General features: G+C 46.3%; 1 protein-coding gene across 2 annotated transcripts; it reads right to left on the reverse strand.

The window, feature by feature from the left end:
* Positions 1 to 1641: 1641 nt before the first annotated feature.
* LOC102305578 (transcription factor 7-like 1-B) lies at positions 1642 to 14994 on the reverse strand. Of its 2 annotated transcripts, none has more exons than XM_005950284.3 (12): positions 13855 to 14994; positions 13695 to 13764; positions 12427 to 12566; positions 6955 to 7032; positions 6180 to 6297; positions 6014 to 6095; positions 5330 to 5404; positions 4479 to 4622; positions 4212 to 4377; positions 3413 to 3520; positions 3290 to 3338; positions 1642 to 3209 (listed from the first exon to the last, which is right to left on the reverse strand). In XM_005950284.3, exons 1-12 carry the CDS (start codon positions 14029 to 14031, stop codon positions 2677 to 2679), a joined length of 1740 nt encoding a protein of 579 aa, XP_005950346.1. In that variant the 5' UTR covers positions 14032 to 14994; the 3' UTR covers positions 1642 to 2676. The 2 variants fall into 2 exon arrangements, with proteins under 2 accessions (XP_005950346.1, XP_005950345.1); XM_005950283.3 differs by having other exon boundaries at positions 6014 to 6098; positions 13855 to 14992.
* Positions 14995 to 17173: the final 2179 nt, after the last annotated feature.

Consider the following 17173-nt stretch of genomic DNA (forward strand, 5'->3'; position numbering starts at 1 on the left):
GCACCATTGATCATTGGTCATGAGTACATTCACAGAGAGTTGGCTGCAATCACAGCATTGTAAGAAAAATGAACCCTTAGGCATCCTTCTCGGTTCAGAGATGGTCTTTTCCTTGAAAGAAAAAGTGAAAGTCAGTTTCAGTCTAGCAGAATCAGGTTTACTGCTATCAGGACGTCTTTGATCTCTCACCAGGACGTCTGCACATCTTTGTTCTCCATGATCTACGGCGCCCTCCAGAGGTCAGGTGATGGAAGAGCTTCATTAACTTACATTAAGGCCTCAAGACCTTACCCCCTCAACTCTCCATGATTGTGCTTCGGGTGGAGGCCTCTTGCTGTTTAAATCAACCTCTTCCTCCCCGTTGTTGTCAAGTGTAGCTAATATGGGGTTTCCTGTCCATGATCACAGGGTTTTTACCTGACAGCATGAAGCAGCATGATGCGGCTGATGTACCTTCAGCTGTGTGAATTGTGTTCAGTGTTCAGGTCCAGATTAGAGTCAAGGTCTTTCCTTCGAGCTCCTCTGCCGGGTCTTTGTCGGAACAGGGTGACACAGGAAACTCTTACCTGCTCAGAGAGCACTGGGCACCTTCCAGAGCACAACTGCACCTAAAACGGCAAAAAGTCAAACCTCTGAAATATTTGGTGAGTGATGTTCATGTAATGGTCCAGCAGCGGCTCTGAGTTTGGAGGAAATGTAATGAACAAGTTTATCATGGTTGGTTTCAGTCCAGCAGGTTCAGGTATTCATGACTGGACTGGTTGAGCTTTTGAATCTGGAAGTGCTGTGCAACACTGCAAACATTGGTATTGATCCAATACAAAGCAAACTAAGAGCAGTATTTCTGGTTCTAATACTTTTAACCAGCTGATGTAGGGGAGAGCAGTGTGTCATTATTTATGAGCTTTTTTTTTCTTTTACATTTGCCAAATTCTGAACACATTTTAATTAACACTAAACAACGACAGCATTGTGATTTTTACTACTTATGATTAGTTAACAGTTTTCTTACATATTGATGCTGTGTGTTTTGTAGAGCTGGGGTGTAAATGTGCCCGTTTTTAAAGGCCAGCGTCTGTTGTTTAAATATGCTAAAGACTGTAAACGACTGACGTTTATTCTTTCATAAAAAGATTAAAACATTCATTTAACACAGCTCAGTGGGATACAGTGTGGTTGGGTTAATTGGTGATTCTAAATGCATGTAGGTGTGAATGTAAGTGATTGGTTCACGCCCCACCCCCATGACCATGACCTGCAGAAGACAATGTAGGTATGGGTGGGCGGTGGGATACATACTGGACTTTGAGAAACAAAGCATGGATCCGATACTGGCACCAGTGTTGGTATCGATATGCTGCTCACCTCTAACCAAACACGGATTTTCAGGAATCTTACCTTCAGGAATGGTCCATGTTTTTCCTTACAACCTCACGGAGAGGAGCCACACTTCTAAAGAACATTCAGGACCTTTTTTACCTTCCTGTGAATGCAGTTACAGATATGTTAATGTTTTAATGACTTTAATCTCAGAACACAGCAGAGCTCTTTAAATTTGAGTTTCTGTACAGATTATAATTTTACAAGGAAAACTTGGATCATCTCTACACATTATCCAAGGTTTTAACTTTTGATGACTAATCTACCTTTTTTGTCATCTGCCACACTTTAACAGCCACTGTTAAAATGTGGCACAGATTATTGGGGCCCCCTCACAGTTACTTCCTGAGAGTCGCCCTTTTTTTGTGATAAATTCCTGTATTTAAATGTTGGATTTTCCAAGTATATTTTCTTTTGCCGAGTGTTTCTCAAAACCTATTTCCTAAATCTTTCCAAGACATTAACGTCAGTGGAATCAAGGCTATGACCACATGTACACGAGTTTATTATTTTTCCCAAATTAGTTTTGGAAAATGTTTTTGTCCTCATAAAACCAAAACAAAAAAAATAACCTCAAGGTCTGTGGAGCTGGACAGAGCAGTAGGTGGTGACATAACTATATCCATGAAACAATTCAGCTTGATCCAAAAACACGGCACACAGGCCAAGTTTTCTTTTTCCTTCGTCCACACATAAAACACTGAAACTCTGGAAGCAACAAAGAAAAAGCCTGCGTGTAGTAAAGTACCGTGTATGTGTGCACCTTTATTTTTCTTGTTTAGTCTCAGAGATGAAGCTCGTTTTCTTTATAATTCATGACGTCAATGTCGGACATTATCTAGGCTTGATTCTTTCAAAATATTCCTGACTCTGATTCCATAGGGACTCGGATAATCTGCTGCAAACAGTAAATGAGATATAAACAATGGGGCGTGATGTTTCGATGATGATCTTTCACCCCAGAGTCAGAGCCCGTCGGACGCTGCACACAGAGAGCTCTGAAACTTCAGGTGAGAGCTGAGTGAAGGTTTATTGACAAAGAGGAGGAAACAGGAAATCTGTTTACACTCAAAACTACCAGGTAAAAAAAGCATGTTAAACAAACTAAGCCCCGCCCCCTCACCGTTACTTCCTGAAAAAGTGTAAAAATAGTTCCTTGGAGTCCGAGGTGCAGTCAAATATTGACCAATTACACGTCCTTTTATTCTCGTACAAACATGACACGGATAGAAAAGAGCATAAAAAACAGTGGCGGTAAAAACGAGGTCAGAATTTATTTGTTTCTCACGCCGTTCGTCACGGCTGATTGGTTCTTCGGAGCTGCTGAGTTAAGGCACCGTGAGAGCTCAAAGAGGTAGGAGGCGGGGCCAGGAAAGGCTGAGAGCGTAGAGGAGGGGGCCGTTGTGGCGGGGACGAGGCGGTGTTGGAGGAGGGCGTGGAGGGGCCCGTGGTGATGGTGGCGCGGTTCAGGGACAGTGGTGGCCGCTGGGGCTTGGTGGTAAGGGAGAGCGGCTGCAGCTGCTCGGGGTACGGTGACGTGTGCCCACTGAAGGACGACGAGTGTGTGTGCTCCGTGTGCGTCGGCGCCGGGGCAGCGGGCGAGGCCAGCGACGTGGTGGGAGTCGCGGGAGAGTCCAAGGAGGAGGCGGGGCTCGCCTGTGACAGGTGTGTGTGTGTCAGGTGAGAGACGGTGTGCGGCTGCGTCAGGTGATGGCGCGCGTGTGCAGTCTGTGTGTGCGGTGGAGGCGGCGGTGGGTCCTCGGCTCCCACGGAGATACGAGGCCTCTTCAGCTGCGGGGGGAAGTTGTCTGACGGTGCCGCCGCGGCAACTGAGGAGCAGACGCACAAAAGTGACATCATTGTGACATTTTCTACATCGTCACAAAGAAAACAGCAAACATTGCCTCACCTTCGAGCTTCATCTCCATCCTCGCCCTCTTCCTCTTCTTCTTCTTCCCCTGCAGGAAATGAGCCATGAGCACGTCAGCTGACACGAACATGTGACACATGATCACGCGACTTTCATACTCACATAGTTGTCTCTGGCCGACCAGCCGGGGTAAAGCTTGGAGTGCAGGAGCCTCTCTTGGCGTGCCAGCTCGTAGTATTTGGCCTGCTCGTCCTTCGTCAGTGAGTGCCACTGAGGACGGAAAAAAACACAGCACACACGTGAAAAATGACGAATCCACGAACACAGAAAACAAACAAACAAACAAACAAAAAACAACCCACCAATTATTTATATATACTTATATTTATTTACAGCCCTGCAGGACTCGGCCACAGTGAGGAGGAAGAACCCTCTTTTAACAGGAAGTAGGATCAAGAAGGGACAACCTACCTCATCACATGACTTTACCATTATTTTAGCTGTGATGAAATGATTTCATCATAACTTTGAATGTTTGATGATTCAGAGAATCTTACAACTTTCCTTTATGTAATTTTAATAAAGTTTAAATCTCAAACATGAAACTGATTTGATCCTTTCTGAACTTCAGTTTCTTCAATTCATCCCGACGGCTTTATGACGCTACACCTGACATCACTTTCTCCATAATGTCACTAAGAGTGACCTCTGACCTCCAACTTTCTGTCCAAATGACAACTTAATTATTAAAATTTATTTTATTCATAAATGTCTTGATTTATGAATCAAGAATAAAAACTTGATTTATTCTGAAAACATCACAGCTGTCAATCATTTTATATTTTAAATGTGAAATAAATGTAAATATGAAAACATGAATATGTGAATAAAATGTGTCTGGAACGTTAAAATGTGTAAAGACATTAGACTAAAAATTAAGCTCCGCCCCCTGGTGCAGTACCCTCTGTCCGAGGATCTGGTTGATGGACGAGCTCTCCTTGACTTTGCACATGGCGACCACTTTGGGCCGCTCCTCCCTCATGTACAGCATAAAGGCGTTCAGCGGCTTCTTGATGTGCAGCTTCTTGTCCTCGTCGCCCTCGCGCTTTGTTTCAGGCGTCGCCTTCCTGTGGGGACACAGGCGTGAAACGGGTGAGTGTAACCTTGGTGACAAAATGGGTGGGAGGAGCAGCTGCTGGAATTAAACTGTGAGGCCATTTATTTTTACCTTGGCTGAACGCTGCTGTCCCCGCCTCCGTTGCAGCTATCACTTTCAGGCTCCTGCTTGACTCCGGTGCGGACGATGGCGGGGTGGGGGACGGACAACTGAGGGGTGGGCACCAAGCGAGGAGAGAAGCTGCTCGACACCAGACTGAACAGAACAGGGAAAGGTTAAATACTACTGGATCATTAACAAAGCAAGGAGTGCTGCTACGTCCCATATCTGAGCATGTACTAATAAAAGCGTCACACAGACAGAATGGTTTATGAATGGTATACAGTTGGTATATTGTTGAATTCCAACAGTGAAATAAAGCACGCAGAATAGAAAATGAGACAAAAACAAAGAAAATGCTATTTTCCATTAACTTTCATGCTGAGCTGAGGAAATATGAACCACATATTTTGAATACCACAAAAAACAAGAAACTGCATTAAATATGGACATGTTTATTTTAACACCTACTTTGCCCTGAAGAGTCCAGGATAATATATGTTAATTAAATCAGCTTGAGCTATAACACTTTCAACAATGTGAGAAAACTGGCCTGGCTCACCTGTTTTTAAAATATGAATCTGGATTTTTTTTCTTCATGTTTTGTTTTATTTTGTTAATTGTCATTTTAACAAAATAAACCCACAATAATCCAAACTGACTCGACATGTGAAGCTTTTACTTTGCTAACACAACATCGTGATCCCTCAAGGTGTCCTGAAGCCTGAGGAGTAATACGAGGAACTCTGATATGAGGCGATAAGGTGCGAGGATCACGCTTCACTTCAGCCGCAGTGAGCAGGTGGAGCTGATTCAAACTACACATGAGCATCAAAACGGTGTGTTTAGTCTCGGTCACTTACCTCGACATGGAGGCGTTCATGGCGAGTGCTGCCGGCGAGAAGCCCCCGGCCATGGGGTACATATGCTGGCCCTGCCTGCAGACAGAAACACGAGCAGATGTGAGGACTTCTTGTTAGCTGACAGCCGTGTAACTTGTGCAGAAACCTCTCGCCAGCCCCACGACTGGATCTGCCGATGAGGACGGCCGGGGAGGTGGGTGTGTCCCCTCAGTGTTTAAGGCCGGGGGTTTTCCTGGAAGCATTGCTCTGATTCTCCAGCTTTTACCAGTTTTAGGTAAACACGAGCCTGTGTTATTCAGCAGCTGATTGTACAGGTACGGCAGGTTTCACATGAATCGTCGTGATGCCGTGTTTTTATGACTTCCTGGTCGGTGGGAGCCTTCAGGTTGAACTGGATCAACAAACAGAAACGAGTTCCTCGCACTCGCTCTGTCGCTTCCTCATTCATAACTGTGCCAGAAGAGCTCAGCTCTGATTGGCTGAAAGGGTCACTGCAGAGCATCAGTGATCCATGTCAGCAGTGGTACTTCAGTACATTTCCTCTGTGCTTCCATGTGACTGAGTTTTTTTCTCTGCCCTCAGAAACAGCATCATTGTTTCCTCTGAGGGCTGTGATGTAATTGTGAGATTACCATGGAAACCCTGAACCGTGTGTGTGTGTTTGTGTGTGTGTGTGGTACTCACAGCCATCCCAGAGGGTGTGGGATCTGAGGCATGGCTCCAGGGGAGACCGGGTAGCAGGAGGCGTGAGGAGACCGGGACACCCCTGCTGCAGAGACAACTCAGCTTCATGCTTCAGCTTCACCATCATGCCCACAGGATTAAAGATGGAGGCAGGGATGCCGCTTACCTGCTTCAGGAGAGAAGCCAGGTGAGGCCCTCGGTGGGGAGAAGGCCTCGGGGCTATAGGACAGCAGTGGGTGGAGGTGGGACACGTGGGGATGCTGCACTATCGGCACACTGCTGGACTGCAAATGGACACAGAGACAGCAGCTAAGAGGCAAAGATGAATATGAGATTATAATCTCAGGGTTCTGGATTAGAGGAAGGACAGATTATTTTCTTATAAACAGCTCTTCGTGTTACTGATGCTTCAGGGCGACTCCCCGACCCAGGCCTTGGTCTGACTCTACCTGTGACATTACTGTAATACTGCTATGTGAGGGTGACTCAGTAATGGGGAAGCAGTTAGCGGGATTAGCGCAGAGCTGGAAGAACAGAATGATCGGATTAAAGCTTTCTGACGGCTCTTCTGTGTGCAGATCCACCAGGACATCGTTAAAACTGCAACATCAGAAGAATGAAACTCAAAGAAGTGAAGAAGAGATGGATGAAATGGCTGTGTTTGTCCACCAGAGGGCGCACTACAACTACAAAGGCCGAGCAGCTGATCGAAGCAGTAAATAAATAAGTGCACTCTCCATAAGAGGCTGTGCACATCGCCCTGATTTACAGCGTGGTGATGGTGAGGATGAGAAGGAGCACAGTCCGGCTTGTTTTAACCTCACATGTTGAATCAGTGACTATCTCCATGACAACATGATAAACTGGAGAAACATCATCCTCCACCGGCCTGAGAACCAATCAGGACGGAGCTGATGTTAGTTTCATCTCTAAGCTCTTACCAGGTGTGAGGGAGTCGCTGTGTCTCTGACGGATGCTCTTCCTGGGACGTCGAGCAGTGGCCACTGAAAGGGCAGGTACTGTGGAGACACACACACACACGTTGGTCATGATTTCTCTGCAATATTTACCAGTAATCCCAGCACTGACACAAATCTGGATGAAGGGATTAAAGCCCGAAGGAAATCATCTTCCTCAGCCTAATAAAGTCTTTGCTGAAGGCCACGTCTGAGTTTCCTCCCAGCAGGTCGGACTAATCCACAGAACGCCCACAGGAGCAGCCTCCGGCCTCAAACTCACCGTGAAATGTAAACTCATCACCAAGGTTTGCCCATCTTATGAAAACGAAGCAAACTTATTGGTGGAGGAACTGAAAGGTCAGACTTTTGCAGACTTTAGCTAAGCTGGCTGAGCACCGCGTGTTCCAGCAGCTCTGTCATAACTGACCAAACACCATCAATGCTGGAACGAAAGCTGCTCAGACACGTTTCACCTAAACCTCGTCTGAGCAACGCCACACAGGGAGAACCCGACACTCCCACTTCTGTTTTCATCCAAGTGAAGCTTCAACACGTGTGTCCAAGAACACGTTCACAGATCAGGTTCATGTCTGCAGGAGAACAGCTCACAGGAAGTCATATTACACCATCTGGACACCTCGTTTCCTCACATCAGGATGAACAAACTCACTGCTGCAGCGGCACCAAAGTGTGTGTGTGTCTGGGCTCTGAACACACACGGTGCATCTTTACTTTAACAGCTGCACTGAAACACTCTGACCCACCTGGATGTTCAGGTGAATGCTGATAATGAGCAGTGATGGAGGTGATGGTGTGACCTGTCCAGGTGTGTTGATCTGAAGCTCTGTGTGTCAGTGTTGCAGGAAACACTCCTGCACACCAGAAACACCAACACAGGGCCACACCCACTGATGAATGGACCAATGACCTGGCTTACACAGGAGGAAGAAGAGGGACAGATTAGATCTAAACCAAAGTTGTTCTGACCCCACCCCTTCCACAAACTCACATCCCCCTCACTTTATCAAATGTAAACAGACCCCAGGTGCTCAGTCCTCCAATCAGCTGTGATCCCTGACCCTTAACCACAGGACCACTGTGACTGATGTGCCTTCTGGACTGCAGTGACATCACCACCAAGCACCTGAGCAGGTGAGCAGTATGTGCTCAAAGTCCACAAAACACCATGAACCACCAATAAGAACACAGCTCTTATCTGCTCCCACGCTCTGTAACAAGCATGTAAACACACACACACACACACACACACACACACACACACACTGCAGTGAGATGACTTCCTTTGCATCGTCTCACTTTCCGCCTCGCTTGTTTACACAGAGCGGTGCAACACCTAGTGGTAGGCAGTGTCATAACAGGACGTTACTGAGTAGGACTTTCTGTTGCAGACTAGCCAGAGCAGTAGAGTCTGAACATCTCCATGACTTGCTGCAATCTCCGGGTAGAAGAATGACAGCAGCTTCCTTCCAGAGTCCAACCTCAGGGTTACCGAGGCACTCCAAAATAAACAAAGCAGACTCCCCCCCTCTCAGGGAAGTAGTGCTGCGTAACCCTGAGTGAAAAAGAGGCGTGCTGATGGTGGCAGGATGCCCTGGGTGGATTCAGAAGCGTTGGCTCACGGCGTACAGCAGACATGTTTGGCCTGACTTACGTCCACAGCTCAGCTGCGTCAGTTGCTTAGTCATCCAGCTGCTTTTAGGGTCCTGAAGATGCTCCACCTCAACCTGCAATTCCAGCCTGAATGGAGCTCCTTTCTGTAGGTCTCTGGGGGTCCACCTACACCGTGCTGTGGGATGGAGGAGGCAGTGATTGTGGTCGAGGTGGTTTTCGCTGTCCAGCTGTTGGAGGTTATTCTGGAGCGATGATTGGCTGAAGCAGAACCATGGTGCTGTGGTCTTTTCTTATGGATGTAATGGCCTTCGTTTCCTGGAGGGCGAGGTTGGGAGGAGCAGTCCACCCTGACTGCTGATCTGAGTCTGGGAGGTGAAGACACCTATCGAGCTGCTGCCTTGTCTTCCTGTTCTGGTCCTGATGGTCCGGGTTCTGCCTCGGGATCAGATGAAGGAGACGCCTTCAGTTTGATGATGTCAGAGCGTGTGTCATGGACCATCAGTCTGACCCAGATCTGCAGTGAGCAGCAAGCACTTCCTGTTTCCTCCACGTTTGGGAATAAACTGTTTCTGTTCTGTGTACAGGAACACAGTGAAGAAAGCAGAACTGTGTGTGTGTGACTGTGTGTTAGTGTGTGTGTCCCTCTGTGTGTGAGGGTGTTTAAACAGGTTGTCCTCCTGGTATTTTAAGACTCTGCAGACAATATGAAGGAAAACAAAGGAGCTGTGGGACTGTCTGGCCTGCTGAGAGGGACCAACTTTAACTAAACACACACACACACACGGCCGGCTTTATCAACAACCTTTTAAAGCCCAGCCCCCTCGGTCCTCCTGCTTCCATTCACTACAGCTCAGGTGTGACTGACTGCAAGCCATCTCAGCCAATCAGTCAGATGCTGATTACAGCACTGCAAACAGACGAGAAGCTCTGTGTGTAAAATAAGAATCACCAACACTTCACCAGCGTGTCCCCACAGGTCTGAGATTCAACTCAAAACAGAGACACTGAAAACAGCACATCAGACTGGTTAAACTGGTTCAAGTTGGGATTAAATCCAAAGCTGACAAAAAAATATAGATATAATAAAAATATAATCATCGTGTTGTTTTCTGTTCTGCAGAGGCTTCTATGCAGACATTCAGACACCACCCCACAGAGCAGGTGGAGAACCAGCTGTAACCTCAGGCTAAAAGATTAAAGTCGGAAAGCTGCAGTTCCTCTGACAGCCAGCAGGCGAGGCCCACACTGAAATGTCCAACTTTGGGAGAAATGATTGGTCACTTGGATGAGTGACTGAAAATTCATGTGTAGATTAACACATTCACTTTTTTGGGACTGGCTGACTGAACATCATCAAGACAGTACAGCAGACATGAACATGCTTCCAAACCTGCTCTCCTGTCACGTGTTTATAAATCCATCCATCCTCTTCTGCTTATCCGGGACCAGTTGCGTGGGCAGCAGCACAAGCAGAGAAGCCCAGACCTCCCTCTCCCCAGCCACCTCCTCCAGCTTGTCCGGGAGAACACCAAAGCGTTCCCAGGCCAGCTGAGAGATATAATCTCTCCAGCGTGTCCTGTGTCTGCCAGGTGGTGTTTATAAATCACCAGTTTAAACACCAATGATGATGTCACAGTGCCCCATCAATCTTTTGTATACAGTCTATGCACTAACCTGCAAAGGGCCTGAGTGTGTGGGCAGCTTTAAATGGAGATATTCGCATGTATCAACATGCACGTGTTACCAAAAAACAGGACTGACACGCTCAAATTACCCCACACACACACACACACACACACACACACACACACACACACACACACACACACACACACACACACACACCTTCTTTCAGATCCTTGAAGCTAGTGTATTTGCAGTGTCTATGTATGCAGTGTGTGTGTGTGTGTGTGTGTGCACATGCGCATGTTTGCAGTGCCCGATTAATGACAGCCTCTGACCCGCCCTCAGACTGCCAGGCGCACCTCCTCCTCCTGCTCCTCCAAAACACTGAGGCTACGTCCACACTAATGCGTTTTTGTTTGAAAACGCATCGTTTTCTCTCCGTTTCGGCCTCCTGTCCACACTGAGACGGCGTTTTCCTCAAGGAAAAATGCAGCGTTTTGAAAATGCTCTCGAAAACGCATACATTTCAAAACGGAGCTGTCCAGTCGCAGTGTGGACACTGGAAAACGCAGACTTTCTAAAACGATGACGCATTTTAGTCATGTGACCAAGTAAACAAAGATAGCGGAGGGCATTATACAGCAGTTGTTTTGATTGCTCTCAATTTTGACAGCCCTAAAAAAAGATTAATATCAGTTTGTACATGCTCCAAGTAGCTTTTCTTCAAATTCTTTAATTCTCACTCACTTTTGCGAATGCGCAGGACTGGAACATAAGCGTTTTGGGCCGTTTCAATGTGGACGCACAACTCTGTGAAAACGACTGAAAACGCTAGTGTAGACGCGGAGCGTTTTCAGACGAAAACGCCGTTTTCAAATCTATCTGTGCTAGTGTGGACGTAGCCTGAGAGGGGTGCAGGAGGTCTGAACTGTGAGCAGAGCAGAGATACCTGTGCTATTTCACACCTGAGCAGCATCACCAGACTGCAAGTGTGGCTCGTACCCGACACCTGGACCCGGCTCTGGTCTTTCAGCAGCTGCATAAAGGCTTCCTTTGCTGTCTTGTGTAATCTCAACAATGAACATAACCCACTTTTGGTTATCACACATGTAAAATAATTTGAAGAGAAATTACAAAAATGAAATTTTTCTGAACCTGAAATCCACTGCGGAGTCAGTTTTATCCTGATGCTCTTTTCTCAGTGTTTCTGTCAAAAGACGTTTCAGTAGCCGGAGGCCGAACTGCGACTTAGCTAACCAGCTCTCGGGTAATGATAACGATAACAAACCCACCTGAGAGCTTTCAGACTTTAAACACACAGGAGAAGGAAAGAAACCCCAGACCTGGGTTCCTGGGAATACTCGGCTGTAAAACTGACATGAAATGTGGCCTCAGGGGGAAAATGATTTATTTGTGACAACCTCAGGGAGTGGCACCAATCATCCTCCACCTCTGGTGCCAGGATAACAACTGGACAACTCTGCCCTCCCAACACAGTGGTCCTTAAAACAGCATCCATCTTTCCTCCAGTCTGTCGTATCGACTCTTTTTAAACCGCATCACAAACTTCCAGATCAGGCTGAACAACCGTAAAACCACCTTCTCGTCATCATCCACTTTGCTCTGTAACCACGGTTTGCTTTAAGCCCCGCCTCTACCCGAGAGCAGCCTTCAGATCAGAGCCCCTCACCGTCACACTGCATTAACCTCTAATCCCAGCTCGCCAACCCCAAGCTACAGCAGCTAATCTGCAGCTCGTCACTGAGCTCGACCTGCCCAACCACACACGCGCGCACACACACACACGCTCGTGCACGCAGCCTTCAGGTGAGTCAGCGTGATTTTCGTCTCTGCTGCGGCCTTCTGTCGGGTTAAAGTGTGTCACGTGAATGGCTTCATGTGCATGAGCGTGACTGAGCTGTACCAACTGTAAGTACACATCTAAAAATAAATCACCTAAAAAAGTAAATAAATAAATAAATAAAAATGCTCAAATTGATAAAATATTTAAAAAACAGAAAATCTATTTAAAAAATTCAATAATAAAATTTAAAATTCTATAGATAACATTTTATGTTTTTCAGATAACATTGACAAAAATCTAAAAAAAAAAAAATGTAATTAAAATCTGAATGAAAATGAAAAATGAAAACCAAATGAAAAAACACTTTCAGCATCTCTGTGTCTGCGTCTTACCGTTCGGGCACCTGCCGTCAGGGCTCCATTGGCGAGGTACGGGCTGCAGAGGTTCCCGAGGTCAGGGAACATGAAGAACGGGTACCCGACGTAGGGGGAGGGCTGGAGGACGCCTCCATCACGCTGCTGCTTCCTCAGAGCTGAGAAACAGATAAAAAGGATCAACAGTGCACGCTGACCTGAGACCAGTTCAAGTTCAGGCTCACATTCAGTTCAGCTTTTACAGCCCAAGACCTGAATCAGATTATTAATCAGCTGCACCTCCAGTGAAACCCTCATTCTGATTAAGATCAGGAATTCACGACGCCAAACACTCTCTGACTTCACCGCACTGCTGGAAGCAGGAAGCTTACACGTGTAAGCACAAAAATGTCGGCTAAAATAAATCAATACCAAAAACAAAATTTAAATCAAGCTAATGAAAAATTTCTTTTAAGTAATTTATCATTACTAAAATAAATAAAGTGTTCTAAAAGAGCCAATGAGAGAGATATAAAATACTGAATATGTGTAGCAAAAATTTAAACCCACCCAAAATGATTAATATTTAAAAAATAAACAAACATTATATGACAGAAATATGCATGAGAAATATTATTAATATTCAAATATTCAACAATAATTTTAATTAATATTAATATTTATTATTTTGTATATATTACATTAAATTTAATATAAAATGTTACATTCCAAATGTACTTAAATGTCTAAAAGACATGAAACACACTCAGTATAATTAAAATAAGATTCCAACAAAGTCAGGAGCAAATACATGAAGACAAGTCAAGTTGTCCAAGTTGTTACATTAACCCAATAAAATTTTCTAAAACAATTAAAACAGTCAAAATATTTGCAATGAACTAAAATATATAGCAAATAAACATAATAAGTGTTTGTAAATATAACTGCTAATAGCTCTCTGAGACACTCAGAAATATTTATATAAATAATGTAAACATAAATGTGGCATTATCCTTTAAATGCAGAAAAAAATGTACTTAAAATATTAATAAAAAAAGGTCAGACATGTTTACAAATACAGAAACATGGGTGTAAAATAGGGCTGGAAATAAAACAAATCTAAATGACAATAGAGGATTATGTCAATAAAGTACCCAGAAACACCTGGACTCTGTTACAGGTGTGTCTCTTGGAGGTTTCACCTGGTCTCAGGTACACAGAGCTCCGTGTCCAGGTGTTCTGCTGCTGGAGACCATCTCCCTCCCAGCGGGCTCATAAACTTCATAAAGCAGCACTGTGGCTCTTACCTTCCTCGCTCAGCTGGCTCTGCCTGCCCCTGCTCACCACACCTGGACGGGGCTCGGGGCGCCGGTCTGCCTGCACAGAGGAGCACACGGGGAGGGTAAACACAGCGCCGATAGCCCGCTGGGGTCCCGGCTGCCCCGCTGTGGCCCCGGTTTGACTCACCTCTGAGTCCGAGCTGCTGTTGGTCTCTGACTCGTTGACCAGGGAGGACTTGACGTCGTCCAGATCTCGCTCGGCGGACACGTTGCGCTTCTCCTCCTGCTCACCTTCGTCTTTGAAGGCGATGAGCTCGTCGCTGGCTCCCAGGTCGTCGCCGTCCTCCCGGCTCAGCTGCGGCATGGCTGGACGCTAACGACGGCTAACACTAGAAGCGACTTAAGGGCTAACTCGCAGTTAGTACACAAAAGTCCCGGAACACCGAAGCCCTCTCCCAGGAAAGTAGTTAGCTAAGGTCAACTGTGCGGGACCTCCTCAAAGTCAGCGTTAACGCCAACTTAACGGCTTTTTCTATCCGTTTAAACCGTTAAATAAACAGAAAACTCCCCCAACAGCTAGCTTACATGCTAGCTAGCTCCGTGCGGCGTTCACGGACACTTCAGCTTCAGGCGTCGAATTCCTGAGGAGCGCGGTCCTCCTTCAGCCGAGCTCCTCCAAGAAAAACCTCCTTACAAAAGCAAAGTCTCAGCCACAGATGCTTCAATGATTTTAAAACACCCCGTCCCACCAAACATGAAACTAGAATTTTAAATCCCTCACGGACGGACCGTCGACATCTTAATAAGCAAGCCCGAAAAGTTCATGTCCCCTGTGTGCAGTTACTGCTCCAGCGGAGAAAGTGGAAGGCCTGCCCACGGTGATCCCTGCATCGTTAGTCCGCTCTGAAACGTGCATAATTCCGCACACCGCTGCGGTTTTACTCTGCTCGTTTCCGCATATCGCGCAGTTTGCTGATTCAAGACGATCACTGGAGGCGTGGGAACGGAGACGGGCTGCACTCAAGTGGAGTGGAAGGAAAAGACTGCGGGGGTGGAGGCTGGAGGAGCAGGGGACCTGCACTGGCCCCGGATCAGTTCACCGGAGCCGGGTGCACGGGGCCGCGGACTGAGCTGATCCAGGATCAGGCACAACAGGTTGATCCTATCTGCGCGCAGAGGAGGAGGAGTTCACACGGAGAAAAGGAGACTTTCAGAGTTTAAAGGAGCAGTTCGACACTTTGTGCCCTCACGGACTGAAACAGGACACACTTCCACCGCAGATGCCGAGCACAGACCCCGGGCCTCAAATTCCGCACTCTGCAGCTCCTCCAGCGGCCAGCAGGGGCGCCAGCGGCGGGTCAGCCCCCATACACTCCCGTGTTAACGTGTCCGACATTTACAGCAGAAATAAACGCGTTTACAGCAAACATACACACACACACACACACACACACACACAGGTTTTCATATCACAACCCCAACACTAAGACCACATTTTGAGTCTCAAAAATATATTTTTCTTGTTTGTCTGCCAATATTCACTAACTACTACCTAAGTAGTAGCAAAACTGTAAAAAATGGGATGTAAACTGGAAATAGAGAAAGTTCACCTTCAAAGTAAAAGTCAGGGTTGCAGTTAACATCTTTCATAAGGCAAAACTTTTATGTTGAAGTCTCCATATCCAGTTTATGTCCCGCTCAGGTAGTAGTTTGATTTTGATTTTGATTTGATTTTATTGATTAGCATTCAAATATCTCAGTGAAGACAGAACAAAGATCTGCCACAAAGCACGAAAGCATGAGACAAGGCTAATCAAAAGGTAGTGATTATTTGCGGACAAAAACTACAAACATTTAATACTACAGACACAGGCGGCTGTGGCTGCTAGCTGTCTGCTTCATCTCAGCAGGTATCTGTATAAACAATATTGGGAGCAGACTTTCCAGAGAGTCTGAAATCCGGGTTGGATGAGTGAAAGTCTGTTAATTAGAGCTGTACCTGTCCATATGTCGCCCCCACATATATAAAAGTGTTATGAGCCCAGCGGGAGCTCTTGGATGGTCTGTTAGTACAGTAACTAAAATGCTCCAAAAGGCTCCGAGAGCCACAAACATGGCCCAGAGGTCCAGTTAGCAGACAGCTAGCAGCTAGAGCCACCTGTGTCACCATCAACCTGCCAAAGGGGCCACGGCTGTAGTAATGCAAACTTTAAGCCTTAATCCAATTTAAACAGGTGAGTGTAGGAATAATAAATTGGTGAATGGCGCAAGTTGTATAAATGCTTTAAAATTAGGAGTCTATTGGGACGGACTCACTGCTGTCTCTGCTGGACGGAAGAGGAGCTGCAGCTCACAGGTCTCTGTTTCAGTGGGATCGTGTGGATCTGGCTCTGGATTGGAGGAAACGAGGTAAAAACAGCTGGCACACCGATACCGTCTGTCCGGTATCAGTTTCTGCTGCACATGAGCACAGTGATGGGTTGTGGTTCTAGAAGGCAGAACCGTTTTGGCCCAAGCGCTGCGCGTGTGTTTGTGAAACGTTGGGATGCGTTTAGGGCCGGTTTGGCGCTTCGGGTTTGATGGGAAAAAGAAAATAAGCTATCATCAACAGAGCCGGGCTGAGGAGCTGATTATTGTTTCCAGCCTGTCTGTCTGTGCTGATGAAGCAGAGCAGGAGGCATGTACTATCCCCTCCCAGAAACACTGAACACACTCATTACTGCCCACTCACAGTTCTGCTGTGCTCCCTGTGGAGAGCAGCATGGTGGCCCCACTGCCCCCACCCCTTCCCCTCCCCCTCTGTCTTTTTGTTTGTTTTTTCCTCATTTTCTAGGCTCTCTTTGTCCCCCCTCCTCGCACCATGCAGATTACGGTCATGCATGTTGAGATTACAGCAGCTCTCTGCAGAGGAAGTCTGAGGACCAAGCAGAGACACACTGAGTATGTGAGTGACACAGCGGCCTCACAGAGACTACCTTCACGTTAATGACAGGCTGCCTCTGTTAAATCAGCTCTCATTAAAGACAAAGAGCCTGTTTCCATCATAAACACATCCCTGAGTCTGGACACACACACACACACACACACACACACACACACACACACACACACACACACACTGAGGAGACTTAACAACGCATGCTGGGATTCTTCTCTTCTTTAAATAGTTTAAACTCCCAAACAGGACTCTGAACCACACATATCCCTCCATCTGCATCCTTCTGACTACAGGCGAATCGCTCAAAATTCCCGACTTTGACTGGACACGTTAATACTGTGTGATGTTAACCACGAGCAGAGTGTTGAATACTGAGTTCAGTGTGTGTTCAGGAGTCCCAGTGAGGCTGCAGTGATCCAAACACTCAGCTTATCACAGAGATGCTCAGCATGTAAAATTACCTGTGGTAGTGAAACCATACATTTAATGTTGGCTTGTATACATTCAGTTTATATGAAGCATGCATGCATAAATTAATAATCTATGACTTTGCATTTCACTCAGAATT

Source organism: Haplochromis burtoni, unplaced genomic scaffold (genome assembly GCF_018398535.1).
Source record: "Haplochromis burtoni strain Fernald_Lab_line unplaced genomic scaffold, NCSU_Asbu1 Contig_412, whole genome shotgun sequence".
In the NCBI taxonomy this organism is placed as follows: Eukaryota; Metazoa; Chordata; class Actinopteri; order Cichliformes; family Cichlidae; genus Haplochromis; species Haplochromis burtoni.

Coding starts and splice junctions, on each gene's coding strand:
- LOC102305578 (XM_005950283.3), bottom strand. CDS start 14,031: ATGCCGCAGCTGAGCCGGGAGGACGGCGACGACCTGGGAGCCAGCGAC. Junction 13,765..13,854: donor ACAGCAGCTCGGACTCAGAG/GTGAGTCAAACC, acceptor TCCTCTGTGCAG/GCAGACCGGCGCCCCGAGCC. Junction 4,378..4,478: donor GACAGCAGCGTTCAGCCAAG/GTAAAAATAAAT, acceptor GTGTCCCCACAG/GAAGGCGACGCCTGAAACAA.